Source organism: Muscardinus avellanarius (assembly GCF_963383645.1).
Source record: "Muscardinus avellanarius genome assembly, chromosome: 13".
Lineage (NCBI taxonomy): Eukaryota > Metazoa > Chordata > Mammalia > Rodentia > Gliridae > Muscardinus > Muscardinus avellanarius.
Window position 1 is genome coordinate 82,346,578 of NC_137799.1, and position 26,739 is coordinate 82,373,316.

A 26,739-nucleotide genomic window follows, 5' to 3' on the forward strand; every position below is an offset into this window, starting at 1 on the left:
ATCCAGGCCAATCTCTTCAGCATGCTAGTGAAATACAAAGCAGGTCTTTACTAGACTAAAGGAGCCCTAGGAGACTTGACAAGCAATGTGCAGTCCTAAAATCTACCACCTGTAAAGGACCTCTGGAAGACTTAGAGAAATCTGAATATGAACTGAGTATAGAATGCAAAGAAGAACTGAGTACTGACTACTAATTGTAGGTATAATGCTGTATGTTATGGTTTGGATCTGGAACGATACCCAAGAGCTCATGTGTTAAAGCCTGCAGGTGTGGCACTGCTGGGGGAGGTGAACCACTGGGGGTAGAGCCCTGAGGATGGTCAGTCAGGTCTAGCTGTTTCTGTGCTGCCATGGTATTCTGCCTTGGAGCCAGCCAACCATGGACTGAATCTCTAAAGCCATGAGTCCAATAAACCTTTCCTCCTCTAGGTTGTTCTTATTAGGTGTTCTGGTCACAGCTATAGAGAAGCAGACTAAGCATGTATAATATACTATGTAGAAAAATGCTTTATTAAAAAAAATGTCTAAACATATAAGGACATGTTAAAATTTGCTTTATTACTTCAATATAAAAATATGGTTAGAAAATAATTAGGTATATATACATATATTAGTTGTATGTGGCCACATATGTGTAAATTAGAAAATCAACTTCTCCTAATCCCCACTGGGGAAGAGTGGAACTAGTTATAGAAAACTAGTTATGGAACTTGGGTTGGGACCAACCTGTTTCAGGTTCCCTATATGGTGGTCTGGGTTCATCAGAAGCAATGTGTCCAACACATTTCTGAGTATCATAGCCCTGAACAAGGCATGGAGAACTATCCAGAATAGCTCTTTACTCCAAAGGAAGTGGATATGGTAACATCCATTCTCATCCTAAGTAATAACCTACAAATCTAATCTGGAGGAATGTCATAAGAGGTGACAGATGCTTGTCTCAAGACCACATTTTTGGGAGCTAACACAGGTGTCCTCATGCAAAGGAAATCTCTCAGAGCATCCATCCCAGGACAACAAGCAAACCAGGTTTCTCAGGGGAGCCTGACCTCTGCAAACACATAATTATAAGATATTAGAGTTCTGCTTCCCCACCAGCAAGACCTCTTTGTAGTAAGAATAATTATAGGTGATGAATATGGAGAAGAGAAGATAGGGTTTAAAATAAATATAAAAGGCAGAGTTTGCTTTATTAAAGGAATCATAGTAGCAAAGTAGAAAGGAGTTAAAGGAGAACCAGAGAGAATGGAAGATGAGGGTGGAAGATAAACAAGCAGAGAGGAGGAGACATAATGAGCAAGAATAGGGAGGATGGGTACAACACAACAGCAACATGGGGGGTGAGTGTGAAATCTGAAATGCAAAGAAAACAGGAGGACAGAGGGGGCAGGCAAGTGGCAGCAGCTGGTCAAAGGTGGAGGGGCAGGATTTGGAACACACAAGAACTGAATGCATCTTTTCCATCTCTGTACTCACAGAAACTTACATAGTGGGAGCTCAGGAGAGAGGGGAAAGGGGGAATGGGAAGAAGAGGTAAAGAAAGGTGAGCAGCATAGCAGAGGAGAGAAACTGAGAGCAAAAGAGTGATGTGGATGTGTGGAAGGAGGAAGAAGAAAAAGAACGAGGAAAGCACATACTCCACAGGCTCTTACGGGGGTTAATGTTGGTTAAAATACAATCAACATGGAGTATTTTGTCACATTCCAGCATTATGTATTAAAACTTACCATAAGAATACAGAACCTATTTTGAACAGGCAACATTTCTATGAGTGATCTGAATCATAACTTACACAAATGCCTGGAAGAGAAAAAGCAAACAGAGTGCACAGCTCTTGGGTCTTAGATGCCTTGCTGAGTGACATCAATCAGCCCACTGGGGCTTCTTATTTTCCTCAAGGCCCTACTAACATCCACTGGGTCACTTTATTAGATGAACTGGACTAAAGCTGCTGAATATTTTCCACCCATTCTTCTGTCTATCCAGAACCAAAGCAGAGGGAAATGTTGGGTTAACATAAGAGACATAAACCAGGCTAAATATTACCAAAACAAATCCCCCAAACCAAAATACTCTTTTTCAAGTTACTGATCATCTAGATTGCTGATTACATTGATTACATTAATCCAATGACTGCTAAAATCTTTACTTTCTTTCTGTTAGGCAAGATTTAATCTAGAAAATTACCAGATCTCTCTAGGATACAAATCTTTCCAGAACACAACAAGTTTAACTGACAGCTCACAAAATAATTTTTTAATGCATGGAAAATTAAGACTTACATGTAATTTTCATGCAAAAAGATGCATTATCAACATAACAGTGATTCTTGAAAAACAATCAAGGTTCTGGGTCTGAAAAGTAGAAACTAAGAAGTCTCATGTCTTAGGAAGTCACCATCACATTTTTATTTGCAATCTCTAATGTGTGTAGTAGGTATTTTCTGTACATGAATAAGAACTGAATTTATATAAAAATTATTACAAGATTTCAAGTCAAAATGGTATGTTTGGTTGGTGGGTTTATAATTTGGGGGAGGAGACAAGGTGGTAAAATCAGAGTCTCAGAATCTTCTGTTTGCTTTTCAAAGAGAAAATAGTACAAGATATATTCTTCTGACTTGTGGTTCCATTATCTTACAACAGAGTCTAGTTTTACAATCTTGACACAAGATTACAATATATCCTAACTTTAAAGTTTGATTGCTATATACATGGCACAAAATACAGAAGTTATAATGATCATAGAGCATAGTCACATGAAAGTAAAGAGAAAGACTGCACAGGCCTCCTGGCTGGATACTCACTATTTGGTAGAGTCAGACAATTGATATTCTCGTCGTCTATCATAGCATTCCTGGATTCCAGGATCATTCCACAAACTCTTTATTGCATCTACATATGGATTCTCAAAAGCAGACACCTTTTCCACATCAACTTCTCGAACTAATTGTGCATGAGCCTGTTTAACAAAAAGAAAACAAAGCAGCAGTTTTAATACTCCTTTTATTACTTCCTCTTGCCACTGCTGGTGTATAGTATGTATAATTTACAAACTGCCTCTGGTTTACACTATGCATAATTCAAGTAATATCTTCCTTCATAGACTGGTTTTCAAACTGGTTTGTCATGAAGTAATGCCTCTTATTTTTTTGTTTTTCTCAGAGACAACTTGGATCCAAACTTTCCCCTCTAGAGGGAACCCTGAGGCTACTGAAAGTTGATTACAGGGAACTAGCAAAAGTGCTCACCTGTCCCACCAGAACAATGAGGATGGCAGGTTAGGCATACATTGTTTAGTTTTAATTCTAAAACTATTAATATTAACTAATCATCACCTCTTTGCTTACAGCTTATTATAATATAACATATACCATACTCAGCCCATGAGTGTTATATGCCTTAGCAAAAACTCAATCAGAACTCTCAACTTATCAGGATTAGTTTTTACAGTTTGCCTTAAGATTAGGGTTTAAAACTATCAGAAGAATAGTTAATATTAATGACTTAATTAGAACAATAAAAAGTCCCCCTCCGAGCCGGGAGTGGTGGCGCACACTTGTAATCCCAGCATTTGGGAGGCTGAGACTGGAGGATCGTGGTTCATGGACAGCCTCAGCTACTTACTGAGTCTCTGCAACTCAGTGGGACCCTGTTTCAAATAAAGAATAAAAAATTGGGCAGGGGGTGTAGCTTGGAGGTCAAATGCCTCTGGGTTCCATCCCTAGATCCGCAAAAAAAAAGTCCCCCTCCAGACTTATACATCCCAACTTCCAAAATATTTATTATTTAACACTTATTTATTTATTATTTGATTTATAATACTGGGGATCGAACCAAGGACCTTGTGAATCACAGACAAGTGCTCTGCCAATAAGTCACATCTCCATCCATCTTCATTTTAGGGAGACAGGGTCTCACTATTGCCCAGGCTGATCTCAAACTTGTGATCCTACTTGCCTCAGTCTCCCAAGTAACTGGGATTATAGGCACGTACCACCATACTCAACTCTGAAATATTAATATCTGATTTATTACATTATTAGATTGAAGACTCCACTCAAGTTTTTATAATGTAAAGGCTCTTTGTTATTTTCATCATACTATACTTAGCAGGAAAGAATTAAAGATATTTAAATATTCTTTTCAACAAAGTTGAAATAACAATGTCTTATTTTTACTAGAAATTTTTATTTATTCTCAAATTAACCAGAATATACCACTGTCTAAAATCCCAATCAAATTCATTTTCATTGAATGTAATATGTGCAAATTAGACATACATATAAATATGCAAATAAACAAATATAATAAGTAATTAACTTGGAAATTGGAAGCAGATGGCTGGTAATTATGGAAACAGCCTTGATTTTGCACAGAAATACAAGCTTTTAAACAAGGTTAGTGAATGGCTATCATGATTACATCATGGCCAAATTATTTACCTGACAGAATATAAGCAGTCAGAATTTTAATAAATTTAATCAATTTAAGTCTTGTAATCTCTACCTTTCTTCTTCTCCCCTAATTAAAAGGGGCCTCTTTTCAGTGGACTAATTTTGACTTAAGGTTTTAAGAAGTTCAACATACTTGAGACTTAAAAAATCCCCTTTTTAGTTCTGCTCTGACCATGACAATCAAATCTGGCAATGAAGAAGCCCTAACTCCATTCTGTACCCAGATATAAAAGTGAATCCCTGTGGTTGCTTTCTGTAGTTAGTCCCAGTCTAGGAAGCTGCCTTGTTAACCCAGCAGCAGTTTCACCAGCCTGGAATCCTGCTGTTGAACCCACCCCAGGTGGGGCCTGCCTCAATCCTAGACCCTTCTGAGATGCACCTTCCAGAACCAGAGCTCCCTCGGGAGTCCCCAGGGCTCCATGCTTTGCTGTTACTTCATGTTGTACTTCTGGATTCAACGCCCATGCTGGATCCATCTGTTCTGCCCGCAGAACTGTCCCTCTACCAAGTATATGGGACTTCCTCCACTCTGCCCCACTTCAGCAGGCATGCCTACCATCAGGTTTCAACCATTCCCTTTCTGCCCTTCTCACTAATATAAACACGTTCTAACTCTGTGTCCTGAGATATGGCAGGGATCACCCCTAGTATAATACTAAATTAGATCTCCCCCTACCCCTGGCTACAACTCTGTGATTGGGTTCTCTTGATGATACCTGTGAAGCAGGGATGTATGTAGGTATTTTCCTGCTTGATGGAGTCTAAAGCCATAGTTTGGAATCTACCTGCCTCTTCTTATGATCCTAGATAAGGGGCTTAATCTTTTCAAATGTTATTTCTGTTAGAAAACATTCACCCCACACACACTCCCAACCTCATATGGCTTTGTACAAGTCAGATACAGTACTGTTTTGTAAGTGAATCTTGAGAGAGGTTTACAAACCAGCTTTATCAGTGATGTCTGGGGATTTGCTAGAAATACAGATCCAGTGAGGTCACCTTAGTCCTACAGAATCAAAAAGTCTGGGTATAAAGCTCAGAATCCCTGTTTTGGAAGACCTCTGGATGATTCTGATACATGTGACAAATTGATAACCATTGCAAGTGGTAATGTATCACACAGATATAAACTCATGTGATCATAACTGAATTTGCCTAGTTGGACACTGAATTGCTACTAGAGACCAAAGAGAAGAAGCCCACAGTGGGAACAGTCATAACAGGGGCCATTCACATGTTATGGGCCAGGAAATCACAGAAATGAGTAAAATAACTAGCCTTAGGTACTATGGAGTGATGGGGACTGTGTCACACTGGGAAATACATTCTCTAATTAAGGAAGGCAGATTCTATCTGGCTCCAAATAACTGCTGCCCTTCGAAATATAGACTGATTGTGGCCAGATCCAAAGTAAGTCCCAAAGCCAAATCTTTAGAAGATACTTGATTTTAATTCTTGGCAGCCCTTTAAGAGATAAATAAAGCCTAACTATTCCTGAGTTGGAGTGGGGGCCACTTGTTTGCAACATTTGTTTTAAAAGATTCTTCTCCACTTGCTCCCCTAATGAGCTTTACCAGTAACAGCAAGTTCCTGCACAGAACCTGGAACGCAGTAGGCGGCACTGTGGGGACCTGCTAACGCATGCTGGTGAGTGAAAAATCTTCCAGTACTTTACTACAATAATATTTAGTTAAACCATTCCACTATGTACAAGGAGAACTGGCTGAAAAAAGGTTAAGGGTGGCAAAGGTTGGTGCAGGTAGTTTTTCCAAAATGAATTTGATACTCACTACAGTATGCCAGGTGAGGGCATTTGGAGAGTTCAGTTTCTGATTCTGTTGTTTCCACAGAAAACAGCATTCCACATTAAAACCACAGTTGTGATTTAATGTGTACTGGTCTTCACTGAGGTACCATGCAATTAGGGTGTGATGCCTGCATGAGGTGTAGCACGTGTGTAGCAGTTTCTACAGCTGGCACACAAAGCACAGGCTTATACATTCCAGGAGTAGGAACAAGAGAGAATATTCATATTTCCATCCTTAATTCCAGCTGACTCTAAGGGTATTTAAATACTAGCAATGCGCTCAATGGTGTATGAAGTTGGAACTTTCCATAAAGATCCTGTTCTGAAACAGGAAAGTATTTCCTATTTGTACTATCTCTGCTTGCTTTTTCTTGTGCTAAAAATGCCTTCCCTCTTCTTTTCTGTTTGTTCTTCAAAGAGCTGTATCAAATGTTATCTCTTACAGAAAGTTCCTTCTAATATTTCTCTTCTCAAAAAAATATACATACATGCATATGTGTGTGTGCGTATGTGTGATCTTTGTGTCTTTTGAACCACAAGACTTATATTTGTAATAGTCTTAAGTTTTCCCTCTTCTACAATAGAAAGAGTTGTAGTTGACAAGTTCTTATTTCTTTTTGGGCTCAGGACAGAGTGTACATAAAACAAACATTTGTCCAATTTAACTGCATTTAAAAATATGTATAAATATGATGCCAAATCCTAGAAATCAAAGTTTCTCAATGCAATCTTCCATCCATTACCTACTTTCATAGAATTGCTTAATTCTTAACAGTGCTTATTAGTTCAGTAGTTGGCATCCACATATTTATGTAATGTTTGCTAGTATTTTCCTCCCTAGTCATAGTATAAGTTCAAGATAGGCTCCATGTTGCATTATCAGGACCTAGCAAAGTGCTCGACACCTACTAGATGTTCAATAAATATTTGCTGAGTGAAAGATGCAAGAAAAGCAGAGTGGAAATTGAACTAGGCTAGAAATCAGGACATTTAGCTTCTAGATATGGTTTTACATATAACAAAAGCCATAACCCTCAGGAGAAACCACTTTCTCTCCATATAAGTCAATTTTCCCTGTCCATAAGATAAGGCAACTCAACTATTTCAAATAATAGCTGAAAAGACAGGACAGGATATAGTTATATTCATACATAAACAAGCACAAAGCAGCATAAAAGAAGCCAATGAGGTGTAGGAGAGAAGGCAGGAGTCAGCCTGTGGGTAAAGATGCATAGGAGACTTGGGGGAGGGGCATGAACAAAAAGCTAGGGGACAAAGTACACACACCACCACTTCCTTTTAACTGCAGTAAAACCTCTAGTCTTGTGAGGAAGTTAAACTTCTATAGTGAATGCTGTATTTGTTTCAGTGATGAAACCATAACAGTCAACCTGCATCACCTAAGAAAGAATACTGCCTTGAATGCACAACTAATCGCCATATTGCCTTTGCCCAGGGCAGAACTTCTTAGCTAATAATTCTATCCTTGCTGTTTTGAAAAATGACATTCAAACACAATCAACTGTAATTTGCATTTATGTAAGAGCTTTCATCTGAGATTCTTTAAGTTATTTAAAAGTATGAAAGGATTAAAAAATATACAGATTATATAACTGTTGATATAAATGTCCCCAAAGGAAAAGCAATATTCTTAATTCTTTTGTAAAAAATATTCTGCACATTGAAAGAAATTTTTTAGTCCATTAGAGTAGAAAGATAAATTGGACCTTTTTTAATTTGCCTAAATGTCAAAGGTGAAATCGTAAAAATTATTTAAATTATGCTAAATTAAGTAATTATTAATAAAAAGGCTAACTATGATGAAGTCTCTTTCAATAATATAAATTGCACCAGTATTGGGAATGGCCTAGGAAGATTTGTTTGGTTTTTTTTTTTTTTTTTTTTTTGCGGTACTGGGGTTCCTGGAAGCCCTTCTACCTCCGGGCTACACTCCCAGACCTATTTTTGCATTTTTATTTGGAAACAGGGTCTCCTAAGCCAGCGCGCGGGGCTAGCTTCGAACCTGCGCGATCCTCCTGTCTCTGCCTCCCAAGCGTGGGGATTACAAGCCTGCGCCACCACGCCCGGCCTGCCTAGGAAGATTTGAAAAAGCTCTAATTCTTAAGATATTTCAACGCGGGCATGGTGGCGCAGGCTTGTAATCCCCTAGCTTGGGAGGCGGAGACAGGAGGATTGTGCTGGTTCAGAGCCAGCCTTGCTGGCTTAAGAGACCCGGTTTCCAAATAAAAAAATATAAAATAGGTCTGGGAGTGTAGCCCGGAAGGGCTTCCAGGAACCCCAATACCACACACACACAAAAGATATTCCAGAAATTGGGTGAGGAGCAAATCAGTGAAAGACTTGTTCTTGGTTTTGGTCAGGAAGCAAACAGCTACTTAAACTTAGACTGATTTAGCTAAAAGTCATTAGCAAGTCCATAGGAGAGGGGAGCTAGGGCTTCCTCTTTCTAAAGACAGATTTACATAATAATCTAGCTAGGATGGGAGGAGAGGATTGACCTTCATGAAAGGAGACACCTTGCCGGGGGAGGTACCTTACAGGGTAAGGAAGGAACCTTACTGGACATTTACTATGTCAGAATTACATAAACAAGATAGAGGTCATGGGTATAAAAGACCTGGTCCACATGTTGTATCTTTGGTGGGGCATTCACTCGAAACCCCCCCCCCCATGCCGTGGGGCTATAACTATCTTCTGTATTTTTTATCTTTTTAATAAACTTCTTTAAATCTTCAGCAAGAGTCTGGGCTAATGTGTATTTATCCTTAGCTCAGGACAAGAACCCGCGGTTTTCCTGTTTTGGGGGGATTTTTTTGGTTTTATTGGGAAATTATTCCCAGGGGTCTAACAAAGATCTCTGGGGACAGTTTCCCCTAAACGGTAACCCTCACCCCCCAAACAGTAGCTTAAATAACCGTAGCATAAATAAACCGTAGCATAAAGGCGTGCTGGCGCAAGCTTGTAATCCTTGCGCTTGGGAGGCTGAGACAGTAGGATCACGCAGGCTGGTTTAAGAGATCCTGTTTCCAAATAAAAAAAATATAAAATAGGTCTGGTAGTGTAGCCTAGAGGTAGAAGACCCTGATTCCATCTCCAATACCACCAAAAATACATACATACATACATAACAAGTCAATTCCTTTCTACTTTGAAAACTGTAGAAAAGCAGAATAGGTGTGAGTTAACCATATAAATTGTTACAGTTTGGGGTGACTGTGACCGTTTGGGGAAACTGTCTCCAGGGACCCCAGTAAGACTCCTGGAGATTATTCCCGTAACCACAGGTTCTTGTCCAGACTAAGGATAAACATGCAATAGCCCGCACTCTTGCTGAAGATTTAAATGAGTTTAATACAAAGACAGATTATTACAAAGACAGAAATTAAGAATACAGTTACAGCCCCATACTATCCAGGGATAGTATGAGGGGGTGGCCCGGAATGAAGTCATTGAAATGCAAAATACAAAACAGCCTTTGATAGATATGACATCCTCCATCTTGCTCTCCTATGTAATTCTGACCTAGGTAAAGTTCATCCCCTTAATTTCTACCTGTTGGTCCTAGGTTTCTTTGTTTAAACCAGAACATTCACATGGTATCTGTTCTCCTTTTGTGAAAAGTCAATCCCCTCCTCCTATCCTCTTACAGAATATGCAAACCTGTCTTTAGAATGTAAAAGTCCAAAGTTCCAACTCCCTATCCAACTTGCTAATTACTTTTAGCTAGGGTGTTTTACATTATAATAGCTGCCTGATTCTGGGCAGTAACCTGGCCACAGCAGCCCTTCCCTTTTACAACTCTGAGCTCCATCTTCTATAACTCAATTTTTGAAATATATATTAATAATCAGAGCTTCTTTCTCAAATCTTCCTAGGCCATTCCTAATACTGGTACATAAATGAAATATAAAATATAATTTTACTCATTTTAAGTTACAGTTGAGCACACTGGGTGGAAATCTTTAATGCTGAATGCTGGCTTTCAGAATTCTTAGCAAGCTGGTGGCAAGCCTAGAAGGAACACTGTGAGAATAAGTAGGTACTCTAAGGAACTCTGGCAGGATTCTAGGGAAAGACCACATGGAAACCACAAGATGTGCCAATGTGGTAATGTCTTATTTTTATGACTCAATGGTCATAAAATTTGGGTAAATCTTAGATGTGTTGATATTTCCATGGTTGCTTCTGTGAAGGAGGAATTGAGATCTGACCACAGTGGGTCTTACCTTGCCCTTCGAAGGCCAAGCTTTCAGATGGAATAAGTAAGATCCCACAGTCACTTTGGAAGGATTTCCAAAAACTCATTAACAGCTCAAGGTGGCTTTAGACTGGAATGTTACACTTATTCTGTTTCCTACACTACATAAGTAGAAAACCAAATGGTAACTTCCACATTTACTGAAGCTCTTACAAGCAAATATTCAGCTCATTAGGCCTGTTCTGTTTGAAGGGGTGCCCAATGCAGACCTATGAATCAGAAATGCTGGGAACCACCACCAGAGTCTGTTCTAATTCTCAGCCGAGGCTCAAGTCTTTTTACCTTTTCTTTTTCTTGTTTCTTGGCCTATTCCATTTGGCTTTTGATTCTAAAGAAAAAACTACAAACACTAAAATAAAATTTAAAAAAACCCCACCCCTTTCTTGTTTTGTTTTCTTCTGCTCAAAGAAAGTAGAGTATAAGGGTGGACCCTAAGGCCAGAGGTTGTGTTATAATTCCACCTCCATCCAATTCTGACCTTGTACAAGCTACTTAACATCTCAAAACCTTTACTTCAGAATTGTCTCACCCTCCCAATCTGTTAAAGAGGAGTAATAACAGCATTTACTGTAAATGATTAAAGAATGCAAGTAAAATATTTAAAGGAGGAGTTGGCAGCTAAAGCTACTAGTTATTTGTAAGACAAAAAGAGCTGGTTATGGTAGCACATGTTTGTAATCCAAGTATTTGGGAGGCTGAGACAGGAGGATCACAGCCAGCCTCAACTACTTAGTGAGGCCCTTGGCAACTTAGTGAGACCCTGTTTCAAAATCAAGAATAAAAAACAGGGCTGAAGGTTTAGCTAGGAGGTAGAATGTCACTGGGTTCAATCCCCAGTACTACAAAAAATGGGCAAAAACAAAAGAAAAAATAACAAAACATAAACCATGGTACATACCTACTAGCTTCTGTGACCTTGGGCAAATCTCCAAGTCTTAATTTGCTCAAATGTGACATAACATTCTAGATGCCCTTAGTGGTTACTTGGACCTCTGAGTCCTCAAATTTGCAAATACCCCACAGCATAAAATTTCTTGCAGAAAACCTAGACACCAACTGTCATTTATCAGGCTGCTTCACCTTCCTGACTTCATCATAGCCTGAACAGCTGACCTTCTTCTAGGTTCATATACAGTGAGTTACTGCTGCTTTATTTTTTAATGGGTATTACTGCATAAATGACAAAGAACAACAAAGTCACACTGAGCTGCTGCTGGCTAGGTTAAGACTGAATGACTCATTTCCATCAACAGCCTATCTCTGCTTATGATTCAACTCATAGCTCAGCAAAATGATAAAATACTACATCTCATGGCCTTTTGAAGCCCTTCGTGAAGATTACAGGTCTGCATGGAATTCTGTAGCGGTACGGATCATCTACTGATTCTTCCTTGCTAAGCGCCCATCTCCTTTGATATTAGGTGGAAATGGAGTCTCTCATTGAACAATTCAGGGAACCATAATATAGAGAGGAAGAAGAACTAGACAATGCCTGGAACCAAACCAGGTTTCAATCATAACTTTGTCAAGTACCAGCCCTAAGTCTTTGGGCAGGTTATTCCCCTGTCCTTGAGCCTGTGCCCACATCTGAAAGATGTGGGTAACAAATTATTGTAGGAATATTAGGAAAATTAAGAGAGATGTTACTAAAATGCTTGAGGAAGTATTGTTAATACTATGAAATATTGTGGTATCTCCAAATTATAATCAATAATTACTTCAAAAATATTTATCTCTCATGAGTAAGGCAATGCACTAGACACATTGATAAAGTAGGGAATTTATGTTAATTCTAATATCAAGTTTTAATATCAAGTGTTAGATAAGTTTATTCGATTCTATTTACATGAATACTTTACAATTTGATAGACGCATTGTTAAATCTGCTCCTCTATCACTAGACTTTCACTTTTTATTTCTGTTATGGTATTTTCCACAGCAACTGATAAGGCACACCGAGTTAGGTTCCAAAAAAACCTTTTTTTTTTTTGCAGTACTGGGGATTGAACCCAGGAGCATTCTACCTCTGAGCTAAATTCCCAGCCCTATTTTTTTATTCTTTATTTTGAAACAGGGTCTAAGTTGCGGAGGGTCTCACCAAATAGTTGAGACTGACTATGAACCTGCGATTCTCCTGTCTCAGACTCCCAAGTACTAGAATTATAAAGCTATTCCATAACATCTGGCTTCCCCCAAAAAACATTTGCTGGATATATTTTTCTTATTTTGGTTTTGCCTCCCTATAGGCTATATTTGTTTATTCTAACATAGAATAGATTCCCTCGAGGAAACAGTCCTCCTTTACCATTTAAAATATTTTTTCTGCTCAAAGAATTCAATCTCTCTGTTGGCCTTATCACTATAATTTTCCATGTAAACATTCTTCTATTTAGTTGTTTGCTTATCTTTTTCCTAATTTCATGTTCATCTGTTATATCATAATAACAAGTACTGATGGCACTGTAAGTCAGATGCTTGATGTAGCACTAATGACATACACCAAGTAGTTTGTAATGACAGTTCCATTACAAAGAATCTTGTCCTCAGGTCTGTAAAATTTTAGGATATAAGGTAAAATTTTGTACTCTGTGAAGTCCTACTTAGAATCTTTTATGATTATTATGGTGGTATCTGTGTGTGTGTGTGTGTGTGTGTGTGTGTGTGTGTGTGTCATATAAGCACTACCAAAAAACTTTCAGAGTTTATACAAAGATACAATGTGATAAAAAAGAAACTGGAAAGGAAGTTTCTTTTAGAGATATGCATATTCATTGAGATTAAAAATAATTAGGAAATATCTGTATAGTTGCCGTCAAAGAATATTTGTAGAGCATTAATCAGTTGGGATTTTAATAGCTACTGATTGACAAATGGATTCTGAAATTAAAATAGGATAAGAGTGGAGAATGATGGTTGTAAGAAATGAAACAGATGCGTGGTGTGGTGGCGCACACTTGTAATCCCAGCATTTGGGAGGCTGAGACCAGAGGATTGCGGTTCGCAGACAGCCTCAGCTACTCAGTGAGGCTCTTTGCAACTAGTGAGACCTGGTTTCAAATTAAAGAATAAAAAATAGGGCAGGGGGTGTAGCTCGGAGGTCAAATGCCCCTGTGTTCCATCCCTAGACCCGGAAAAAAAAAAAGAAAAAAAATGTGAAACAGATATCCATACTGCAGAGCTCAAATGCTTTATGAAGGAATGGTGCTGGGAACCTATGAGCTTTGATTTAGGGTTAGAGATGCTGGATTTCTCAAACCTGTTTGACTTCAGAGGCTCTCTTCCCTTCAATTTGTTGATGAGACTGGTATATGAGTAGATTACACTTTAAAAACACTGACCGGGGGCTAAGACCATCAACAACCAACTGGGGGCTGATTTTACACAAAGGAAACAACTTGCTGACTGATTCTCCCCACTCCAGCATAATACGTAAATGCTGGCTCTATGGCTTCACATCATCGTCATTTCTGAGGTCACCTATTATATGTGCTTCACTTCCTGATATTACCTCTCAGAAAAATCTAATCATTTTAGCTCTTTGTAATGTCTGTGTACCTACAATCTTATTAACCAGAGGAATATGTTGCTGCTAGCTTGGGAATTAATTAATTTATTTATTTATTTTGACAATAGGAACAGTAGACAAAGATTTCTCTGCTCAGCTTGGTAGATTTTCAGATAAAGCTAAAACAGACAAATTAAACAAGGGAGGGCCAGGTGCTCCAGTGTTTGGGGTCCAGGATAGGAGTTATGGTCTTTCTGGAATATCCCCTATGATTCTAACCACTATAGCCTCAGACAGTCCAGAAACTGGGTGCAGAAAAATGGAAAGGGAAAGGCTCCCTTTCCCCAAATTCTGGGGAAGGAAAGGATCTTTCCAAACTCCTTTCCTAATTGTCCATTTAACTCCTAGAACCAGAAACTGCTCCTTTAGTAAAAATATGAAAAAAAACCAACAGCCATGATAGCCGTTTGCCCTATAAAAAAGAGTAAGGGAGCCAGGCGTGGTGGTACACGCTTGTAATCCCAGCATTCGGGAGGCTGAGACCTGGAGGATTGCGGTTCGTGGACAGCCTCAGCTACTTAGTGAGGCCCTCTGCAATTCAGTGAGACCTGGTTTCAAAATAAAGAATTAAAAAATAGGGCAGGGGGTATAGTTCGGAGGTCAAATGCTCCTGGGTTCCATCCCCAGACCCACAAAAATAAATAAATAAATAAATAAATAAATAAATAAATAAATAAATGAGTAAGGAAATACTCAGACTTTGAGTAGGAATTAATGAAATAAGAGAACCCACTTCTCACGAGGCAAGTTTTAAAAATGAGGTTATATAATTTATTACTTTGATAAGAAATCAAATTTTAGAAAGATTACAGGTAAGAAAACTGAATGATAACTTCCTTCAGTTTTCATAGAAACTTTCTATATCAGTGAATATTACTCATTTACAAATACTTTTCAAAGGTGAAATTCACAAATGTTGGTTATTGAAGCTTATTTTGACGTAACTGTGACTTATATATAAGCCATAACTAATTTCAAATACATTTCTGATCCATAGACTTAATTTAATACAGTGCTTACCATGTCACTATTCTCCATCAAGAACTATTTCATATCATTACCACAAAATACTTTTATTTTTAACACTGACTTTTAAAGCATTTTTAAAAAAGTATTTACTATAACATTCAAAACCATGTTAGGTGTTTCACTTTCTCAACATGAACTTCAAAGATCTTCAATTTTTAAGTCTATGAATTAATAGGGAAAGAATAAACCATTAAATCATTTGCAAAGTTGTCTTCCACTTAAAGGAGTTAATAAGTTAATAGCTATTGCTTTATTTTTTTATACGAGCATAAGACCACTTAGAATAAAAATGAACTCAATTAGTTTAGAAGGAAAGTCACTTGATCTAAATGAAAAGTCATACTTCCAAAGAATAATGTGAAAATTCATTTTCTACAGCTGCACAAGCTAACATATTATCCTTTGACATGGTCTTCTCAAAATACCAGCTAACTTTAGAAATGGATATGGATCATTTTTTTCAGAAGATCCATATATTTATATGTGGTTGAGGATCCATATATTTATATGTGGTTGAGGTCATCACTATGTCTATAATGATGGATATTTTATATCAACAAACAATTTTTATACAAGTTAGACATTATCATTGACTTTCTTGAGAAATAAAAATTTTAATTTTTTGTTAAACTTGCTGTTTAATGTTATTTAAAGCTTATTTGGTCAAAAAATTTGTTTCAAAATAAAAAGCATTATAAATGAAAAAAATTCTAGATTTGTACCAAGTAGTAAATGATAAAGTCACTGGAGCAAAAAGGTTCCAATCACCATGGTTAAGATCGCTCAGCCTTGATTTTCCACAGGTATTTTATATACATGTAACAAAACTTCCCATGGATACTGCTTCCTGCTGGCCTGGTGCATTTGTGGACCTCACAGCCTGCAGAGCACAGCAGGATGGCTGATACAGGTGGCCAGCACAGGCAGCAGTACCACATGCCACCCCACTACCTTTGACACTAGAAAGTCTTGGTGTCTTCATTATCAGAGCTTACTCCATTTTGGCAGAAATGTCACATACTGTCTTTGAAAAGGAGATGTACTTAATATTGTATTTGGAAAGGATGTGGCAACGAGCTGAAACAAGTTTTGGATTTAACTAAGTGGTAAAGCGAGAAATTTGTTTAACTGTACACAAGCAGGATCTTGGAAATAAAAAGCAAAGGCCTATCAAATCTGTCCTTGCTTATTTTAATGAAACTATTAATAAGAACACTTTATTAAAAGTAAAAAAATTGGGACAAATGTTAAAATGGTGGGACACTGGGACAATAGGTATAAACTCCAAGTATCTGTATCTCAGGCAGAGAGAGACTTCTTTTGATAAACCTGACCTAGCAACACTGCCTATATCCCAAGAAAACAAGGGGCTGTCACTGGAGAAAAGCAGGCTATCAAATGTTTCCCACATTGTGGAGAATAATGAAAAAGCACCTAATTTATAATGAAATGCAAGCATATTCTATGTTTACAATGCAAAAAACTTTGCTATGTAAAAAGAACAGAACCTGGCCAGACTCGTTTTCCCTGCCTGACTCTGAAGTCATTTGAGTTGATGCCTGCCTAAACCCCCAACTCCCTGTACAACTTTGTACAGGGAAAACTGTGTACTGGTGTGTAACTCTTACATCCTTTGTGTGACAAGAAGGCTTGTGTATCTCACATATGATGCAAGGAGGATCACCTGAGATCTGATTCCCACCAGCATGCCATTTTCTTAGCTTCTTTGCTAGGATTCATTAACAAGTAAACAGCTAGAACCTTCCTATGTTTTGGCCTCATTAGCCCTTTAATTTATGCCCTACCTGCTTGTGTTCTGAGTTCTAATACACATCAATCAAACCAAGAGAATCAAAGCATATATCAGATACCAAAGGTCCTGCATGATTGGGATATTAGGGGTGTCTGGTGCATGGTCGGGCCTGTGGCATTGAGGTCAAACACATGGAGCTCAGCCATGCTGCACTGGCTTACTCTGGGGCTTCCTTAACTTCACAGCATTGCAATAAAGACTAAACATAATAATACACGTAAAGCAGCATAAAAATAAGCACACATAAATGGGTCAGTAAATAGAAGTGAACCTCAGTTTGTACTTCAGGTCTGACCCAATGGAGAAATATATTCACTTATACTTTGTGTATTCAATAAACCTTAGGGAACTGTTTCAAAATTTATAAAATAATGTCTATGGTTCCTACCAACATGCTGTATGTATCACTATCAGTTTTATACCTCAAGGAAATGTAGTCTTAAATTTTTAAATTACATGTTATATAAACATTCTAATCATTGGAAATTATTTTATTGTTATTAATTGTTCTTCAACTAGAAGCATGTTGACTTAGGGTGACATAAAAAAGCACTGTTTTCTCTACAAAAAAGCCCAAATCTCATCAAATTGAATTCATCTCAATGCTGAGTTTTCAAAACATGTGAAGACCACAACCTAATTAAAACCTTATCTAAGACACCCAAGTACATGTGCATGAAGATTTTACCAAGTAATTACATTGCCATATGTCCTTTCCCTTTATTTCTGGTGAGTTTCCCATAAAAAGCTTAAGTGACTGGTGATATATACACTGGTCATGAAATACAACAAACCAAATATATCTTTACATAACTCAAAAAATATACCAATTCACACTGCTTTTTCAGGAAGATAAAAATGCATATTGCCTCTTTTATGTGGCTATATTTATGTTTCTGAAAAGTTTTAGTTTTATTTCTAAATTCTAAGCTCCTATTTCCTTCTCACTGTCATCTGAGCTACTGTCCATTTCTGATAACATTCTGATCTTCACTCCAAGAAACCAATTGAGAAACTGCCTCTCAGAAGGAAGTTGACCTCTCACAAATCTCTTCTGTGCTTGCAATCAAGGAACGTCCAATAGGACAACTTTCACTATGGGCACCATTTACATACAAGTCACACATTTTAAAATTCCTTTTACTTGATAGTAGGTAATATCAAACTTTCCAGAGCATGAACACCTGTAATTAAACCTATCTCTTAATAGAAAAATATGAGTTAAAGAAGATATTAATCTTTCAGTTGGGTGTGGTGGCACACACTTATAATCCTAGTATTTAGGAGGCTGAGACAGGAGATCAAAGTTCAAAACCAGACTACTGGCTGATCCAGCTCCCACTTAAAACATCCCCAATTATTCTTATCTTCTCTACCACTGATGACCTTCATGATGCACTCACTGGGCACCAAGCTATACATTGCCTAGCACTTCTACTTAGCTGCTGTATGTCTGTGACTACAGAATTTCTAATAATGTCAGTTGTATTATGTCAGAAACTGTTTGATATATTTCTCACAGCAGCCTACCACAATGTTAGTGCCAGATCAATAACTACTCGTACAACAAAAATGAGATATCTTCTTTACTGATATGTTTGTCCAGAAATGTGATCTTAGATGGCTGGATAGAACACTGAAGATATAAACCAGTACTGAACAGAGGAAGCAATACTGCCCAGGAAATAAGGAGTCTACTGGGTTTCTGGTATCACCTGAGACTAGTCTCTTAACCTTTGTATATGAAGGGATTCTGTAACTTGGTTATTGGATTCAATAATGGCTAAGATGTCTTGTTCTTATGATTACATACTCTGGTGTAACTTGGGGTGAAATTAAAATATTTAACCAGTGATATGGCACAGACACCAAAGAAACAACAATCAGGGTCCTAGTCATTCCTTCTACCTCATAAACCTTTGAGGTGCTGGATCATGTAGAGGCCAAGGTGTCCTAAGTCAGAATCAGGGTCCATTGGATCACTCTAGGAACTGGAGGAAGCAGCATTAATGGTATCCTTTTAAATGGTTTAACACTGGAGGATCTAGAGGTGTGGCTCAGTGGCAGACTACTTGTCTAGACGCATAAGGCCTTGGATTAAATCCTCAGCACTAAGGAAGCAAACATTAGTATATTGTGTTATCAGTGGGTACAAGCTAAATACCAAATCAGGATATAAGGAACAATTTATAGTCATAAGAGTATTAATTTTATTCAAAATTTATTATTCTTATGTAAAGGTCACAATTGCTTGGAGCTAGAAATAAGAAAATAGAAATTCCCACCCATATCGTCAATGACTTATGCTTGTGATTCCTCTCCTTCCCATCTCTAATTAAAATTTTTTTGATGTAGCTATTCTGTAATTCCTGACTTCTCCACAAAAGCGTAAGTTCACCTTGCAGTGAGGAGCCCAAACCATGTTATTGTTCCCTCTTTGCTCAACAGATAAAGCACAGAAGTCAAGAACACATTTAACAACTATCTTGGTTTCACAAATAAGGAAAGTGTTATTTTTGTTCACAATAAAATTCCATGCAACACAGCAGCAATAATATAGGAGGACATGACAAACATGAGCCCTGTTGACAGAGCCCCATGGCCCACCAGCAGCCTTGAGTGCCCGAGAACAAAACAGAACATGATGGGCTAATGGCACCCTTGCTCTAAGAGGTGAAGTCCACCGCAGGCAGGCTCTGAAAGCTTGTAAGACATGTGGTTGATTAGGCCTCACTGCATGTCCAATTATGAATCTCCAGGCTGACAAGATCTCCAGGTGGTTGGTCTGAACTCCAGTTTCAGATGAGTTTGGGTGAACATTAGCAAAATCTGGGGAGCTAAAAAAAAAAAAATACAAACACCCAAAAACAAAAAAATCACATCACAGGTCCACTGGTCCATTGGGAGATTCTGAATTAATTGATCTGGAAAGTGTTCTACACTGTGACCTTGATCTCTGAACTAGTAGTGGACCCATGAACATTCCTGGGGTACAGAAAGATGCTATCAAAATCTATGTGTTTAATCTGCAAATGAGAATGATATTAGGCTTTGTCTTAGTTAATGCATAAAGTCTAATGGTCACAGGTGGTATCCAGGAGTCCTGAGGGAAAGACAGGAGGTTCCTGAAGAGTCCTCATGAGTATAATTTGACAAATTATAATGAGAAAGGGAATAATTATAAAACCATTTTAAACCATCACTGTAGGTGTGTGTGTCTGTGTGTGTGTATAAAAAAGGGGCTGAAGGAGTAATATTTCTGAAAGAGTTTTTATTAAAACAATAAAAATACTTGATCTTTACATTTAAGGCCAAGCTCATGCTGTAGAACCCCCCCACCCTCCAACTTGTGTATTGGTCAGGATTGAACCCAAGGGCATTCTACCATTAAGCCACACTCCCAGATTTTTTCATTTAAATAGGGTCTAAGTTACAGGACACTAAACTGGAATCTGACTTGGAAAAAGCATTTTGATGGTAAAGATGGATTCTTGGAAATGTTTGCACTGTGATATGATTTTATTGACAAAGCCACTGGAAGGTGTTATATTGGGGAGGGGAGAGGGAATGTGTGTAAGCTAAAGACTCTGAACATAAATCCTTTAAAAAAAAGTTTCATTGGGGTTTTTAACTCATTTGTTAGGCATAAATAATGCAGTACCTTTCTACTAGGTGAATTAAGGGCTGACTGATAACACTAAAGATGGAAATTTACTAGCAAAGTTTCAACTAAAAACCTGTGCATATTTGGTGGCAGGATTGAAAATGAGTATCACGATTTAGTAAGCACAGCCAATGATGTGGTTTCTTCCTACATGTTCTTTTACAGTTGAATATCTTGTGTGATGCTCTTTTATTTATGAAATGTTAAAAATAAGTACTGACTTAAACTGAACTGAGAACTTAACCACTGGATTATTTTCATAAAGGATACAACTTTTAAAACATTAAGATAAATTGCAAAGGACTCAAAAATTTTTATCAAGTATGATTTAAATAAAAGCCAAAGTAACATTTATGAATGTGTGTATGTTTTTAAATAGTTTGCACTGTACTACTCAGTTAACAGTGCACTCTGTGGATTTAGTGGTTTGCCACTCCAAAATCAGAAATGGGTAGAGAAGAAAGTTTGTATTCCTTTTGAAAGACAATGGTTAACAGTTGGATTAAGAGTATATAAGGGGAAAGAAGCAAGGAACATCAGAAATTCTTCTGTTCAAGCGAGAAATCGAGGGGGGATGGGGAGATGAAGAGAAAGCGTGTGAGCAAAAGCAAGCTATGAAGAATGTTTTGAAACTCTAATAAAGATTTTTTTGGAGATTGACCAGGAAGGTTTAACTGCTCTAGTAATCAAGTATATGCTTCACCCAAAACTCAAAGAACCTAGGCAGAAATTTTGCCTCATGTTTTAATTCTCCTAATGTGTCCCTCAGACTATGGTTTTTATATGGTGGGTACATAACAGATGTGGATGACAAACACCAACCTTTTTGGTGCAATGCCTCTACCATATTAGCAGCAGAACCTACCTTCCTTAATGTAACATAAAAATTCCTATTTATATTATGAAGGATGTTTTCTGATATAATATCTATGATGCTCAGCCACCAAGAAGTGGAAGAATTATTAATTGGTATCTCTGTATTATAAAGCCTCAGCTAAATATAGTACAGCAGAAAATTACTAGACAGTGTTCTGAGAACCACAAGACACCCACTTTCAATGTGACAGAAGTATGTGTCTCATATATTCCATGTATTTGTATTTAGTTTTGTTGCTAGAATCACACTGAGCATCTTGGTATTAATAGTGTGCCTGTAAAACTGGCCAGGTGATATAATGGAAACTGGGATACAGAGATTACATCTTATCTGGCCACAAAAACACTGTTCCTGCTTTTGTGAAATCTTATCTTAAAAGTAAATCTTTAAGAAATGGATGAGCTGTAGGCAATAAGTATTCATGAATATTTTGATGTATTCATGCATCTTCTCTTCAATTTCCTAACAATGTCAGGGTCTCATGTGACCTAAACTAGTTGTATGTAATTACTCTCACCAGCTCATATCTCAGAATGCATTAAGTAGCATTAGAATCCTCCACTGGCTCAGTATCACGTGTTCTTCTCAACTGAGAGGCCTCTCCGCTGGGTTAATTCGAAGGATATAGCACATGTAGGCCAAAGACATACTTTGCAGAAATTTAAACTCATTCCCCACCTAGGACAGCCATTACAGGACTTTTTTCTTTTCTTTTTTTCCCTTTCCCTCCCTCTTTCCTTTCTTCCTTCCTTTCCTTGTCTTTCCTTCTTTATCTTTCTTTTCCTGATCTAATGTTTTCTACTTTTCAATATACAGCACAAAAACTCTGAATTAAAATTCAGACAAAAATAGTAGGGCATGGTGGCGCACACTTGTAATCCCTGCACTTGGGAGGCAGAGACAGGAGGATCGCGCAGGTTTGATGCCAGCTGTGCTGGCTTACGAGACCCTGTTTCCAAATTTAAAAAAAAATATAAAATAGGTCTGGGAGTGTAGCCCAGAGGTAGAAGGGTTCCATCCACAGTACCCACCCAAAAAAAAAAAAAAAATCAGACAAAAAATTAAAGACTAAATCTTATGCTTTTCAATGTTCTCTACACATTTACCCTCATGTCTAACTGTACTGTTCATTTTAAAGTGTCTTCTGCTTCTGGCTTACTAATTCATAATGTAGGGAAATTAGAAAAGGTGCAAAGTAAATACAGGCTAAGCTTCACCTACCAGCATATTTTTTCCCTTAAATCCAGATGTCAGTCACAAAGCTCTTGCTTCAGTTATTCACAAAGTGAAGTAGTTTGAAAGTTATGACAAAGATAGAGATGCAGTTCCACAGTACTATGCTGAAGTGCACTACCCCCCATAGGAAGACAAGGATATGACATACACCTGGATGAAGATTCCGGGCAAGAATGTTTGGAATCAAAGTATATGGCAACACCGTAGTTTATCTGAATGAGAGAACAAGGAATCTACAAAGAAAACTTTAATTTTAGTACTTGGGCAGCTGAGACAGGAGGATCACCGGTTCAAGGGCAGCTTCAGCAACTCAGCAAGATCCTCAGTGATTTAGGGAGAACATGTTATAAAATAGAAAGTAAAAAGGGCTGTGGTTGTAGTTCACAGAAGGAATGCTCCTGAGTTCAATACCCAGTACGAAGAAGAAGAAGAAGAAGAAGAAGAAGAAGAAGAAGAAGAAGAAGAAGAAGAAGAAGAGGAGGAGGAGGAGGAGGAGGAGGAGGAGGAGGAGGAGGAGGAGGAGGAGGAGGAGGTGGAGGAGGAGGAGGAGGAGGAGGAGAAATTTAGAAGACCTGGGGATTACTGGAGCCTAGAATGACAGGTAGATAATTATCTATCCCCTGTCATGTTAAGGTTAATGGTGTATTTCCTACATGTACCAACTATTCTTCTATGGTAGGTGCATTAGGCAATACCAAAATGCAAAGGATTAGAGAGCTATATTTATAGAAAGAAATTTTTTAAAAAAAAAGAATGTAGAGAAGGACATATAAAAATATGGTTCAATTTAAAGGTATCCCCAAAATGCTCACAGTGGGAAATATTTGCAAATCATCTCAAGAGCTGGTCACACACCCATTTCCACATTTATACCCGAGATGTCCAGGAGGAAGAGACGGGTGAGCGAGAGCACCTTCAGTAGTTGTCAGGTTATTCACTGCACAAGGCCCATGCCTTGGGAAGTAGAAACGGGGTCCTGCCTGCTGGCCAGGTTGCATGGCTAAGGCCACTCACTGCATGGCCTTTTCTGTTTCATATGAGGGCACTGCCCAGACTAATAACAGGCTTGCAGGGAAGGGGCCAGCTGAGCCAGTGCATAGAGACTTCTCTGACTCAAGCAGCATTTGCAGTAGCTACACAAAAGAATGGCTACTTATTCACTGATGGGTATTATTTTTGCTTTATTTTATTTTTTAAATTACCCTAGCTAAACTTTCTCTGAAAGCCTCTCTTTCTAGGGCAGTTCAATTCCAGAAGGGGACTTCAGTTGTTTGGAATGCCTGTGTTTTAGGTACCTGTCTCAGAAGTAAAAAACAATTGGTGAGTTGGTTACTATGCACTTCAAATGTGTGAAAACCTTTTTGCTTTCTAAGGTTATCTAGTTCATACCTCTGCTTGTGGCCATGTACAGATGTGAATAGTTCTTGAAAAGATAAATGTATGTATCTCAGATTTATAATTTAGTATCCACCTTCACAGATGCTATGCTAAAGACAAATTGGGAATTGAGAAGTTTCCTGTAGCACCTTGCCTAAAACCTAACAATGGCTATAGACACCAAGCAAGATCCACTATTCCTCTTTCTGTAGTGAGTCTGGACATGCATCAACCTTTGTGGTGGAGGAGGTACTGGGGACTGAACTCAGGGACATTGTAACTATGAGCCACACTGACAGCCCTTTTTATTTTGAAACAGGGTCTTGCTAAGTTGCTGAGGCTGGCTTCAAACCTGCGATCCTCTTGTCTCAGCCTCCCAAGTGTGAGAATTACAGGCATGCACCACTGTGCCTGGCTGCATCCACTTATTTAAATCTTGCATTCTACTGCTAAGAAGGCAACTGGCTAAACAAGGCAAATTTCAAATGTTCATGTAAATCCTTTAGTTACTACCCTTTTTTTCCCCTGTAGAAATAGAATCTCCTAACACAAGGAAAAGCTGATCCAATAGATGAAGTATGAAAGACTTGGCTGTTCTAGAAAAAATATTTTCTTCCAACATTTAGGCAGTTTCCAAAATTCCTACAGTATGAAAAAATTAAAACCACATGAAAAAACCGGTGTTGGGTTTTTTTTTCAACATAAAAAACATACTTTTAAGAATTCAAAAATACACTTAAATTTTGGGTACCCATGAATATTATCAGGTTTTGAAACTGAATGTCAAAATTTATCACTATGCTAAATAGAAAATAAGTTATAGCAGATGCACAAAAATGACAACATCACACTATAAACTACAAATCTGAACTGTTGAAATAGTGAGGGCAATCTTGAATTTGCCTTAATGAAGGTGAGCTCTGATGGAAAGAGCTCAGTCATAGCATTTTGTACATCCTCATTTTTGTTCTTATACTTTACAACGACTTTTGATTATGATACACTAAAAAAAGGTTAAATGAAAGTGGCATATTGTTTGCTTTATTTGTTTAAGGTTTGTGATTCTCAGTGGATAAAAACTTTGATCGACTTTAACAAATTTTATGGCTTGGATGGATTTTGTTTGGTAAAAAATAATTTAAATTTTTACTGTTCTTCCAAATTCACCATGACTCTATCTGGTTTTGTAAAAAAAAAAAAAAAAAAAAAAAAAAGAATTTAACAGAGCACTGTAGAGATCTATCTACATAATTAGCCAAATTTAATGCATCACATTTTACAGCCCGGGCTGATTTTTTATTTATTTTTTATTTTTTAAATTTTATTTATTTATTTATTTTTGGTGGTACTGGGGTTTTTGGAAGCCCTCTACTTCCGGGCTCCACTCCCAGAACTATTTTATACTTTTTTATTTTTTGGAAACAGGGTCTCTTAAGCCAGTGCGGCTGGCTTTGAACCTGCGTGATCCTCCTGTCTCTGCCTCCCAAGCGCAGGGATTACAAGTGTGCGCCACCATGCCTGGCCCGGGCTTATTTATTAAAAAGAACTGCAAACCTGATTGTGAGGACAAAGCCTGGGCCTGTCCTACAATTACTTAAAATGTCTGGAGGCAGTCAGATTCTGGGCACAGATGCAGGCAAGAGTACAGAGATGTCAGCAGGCGCTGAAAAGGTAGTAACTTCTGACTTCTACAAGATTAGCAATTTTTTTCTTCCCATGTAGCTGGTAGTAACAACAGCCCTTGGACAAACACCCACACACCACATTAAATCTGGCTTTTTGCTGTTGTTGACAAACCTGATGGGTGATGGCAATAGTGAAGATGACGTTTGGATCTTTGAACTAAGTTTTAAGAGGATTCCACAGGAAGTTCTGTCATTATCATGGTTGAGTTTTCAGCTTCAGATTAGCAGGATTATATATTACAGAGGGATAAGAGTTCCTTTTTTTTGGTTGCTAAGTTACAGTCTTACTTCTACCAAAAATAAAATCAAATGACAACCATGTATTTTACACAATCACAACTAACTCTTCAGACTAGAAATAACTAGCAGGGTAAATAAATTAAATAAATCTAAAGATTTAAAATACAAATGGACAGAGCCAGGCGTGGTGGCTCATGCTTGTAATCCCAGCATTCGAGGTTGAGACCAGAGGATCACAGTTCATGGACAGCCTCAGCTACTTAGTGAGGCCCTCTGTAACTCAGTGAGACCCTGTTTCAAAATAAAGAACAAAAAAACAGGGCAGGGGGTGTAGCTTGGAGGTCTAATGCCCCTGGGTTCCATCCCCAGTACCGCAAACAACAACAACAAAAAACCCAACAAAACCCAACAAAACCAAACACAACCAATGGACAGAGCCAGGCCTGGTGGCACATACCTGTAATCCTAGTACTTGGGAGGATAGTGGGTTTGAGGCCAGCCTCAGCAACTCAGTGAGTCCCTCTACAACACAGTGAGAACTCGTTTCAGAATAAAGAATAAAATAGGGGTGGGAAGGTAGTTCAGAGGAAGAAAGCCCACGGATTCAATCTCCAGTATCACAAAACACGCACACCAAAACAAAAATTAACAGACAGGACAGGTATATAACTTGCATAGTGCTATTCTAAACCAAATTGGATAAAAATGTTA

General features: G+C 38.0%; 1 protein-coding gene across 1 annotated transcript in view; it reads right to left on the reverse strand.

Annotated features, from left to right (window-relative positions):
• LOC308272353 (guanine nucleotide-binding protein G(q) subunit alpha) overlaps positions 1 to 26,739 on the reverse strand; it is a gene marked incomplete at both ends in the record, with an annotated part of 330,721 nt that overhangs the window by 88,151 nt on the left and 215,831 nt on the right. The window contains one exon of the mRNA XM_080709121.1: positions 2,807 to 2,961. Coding sequence (XP_080565247.1) covers positions 2,807 to 2,961 — 155 coding nt within the window. The remainder of the gene's footprint in view (positions 1 to 2,806; positions 2,962 to 26,739) is intronic.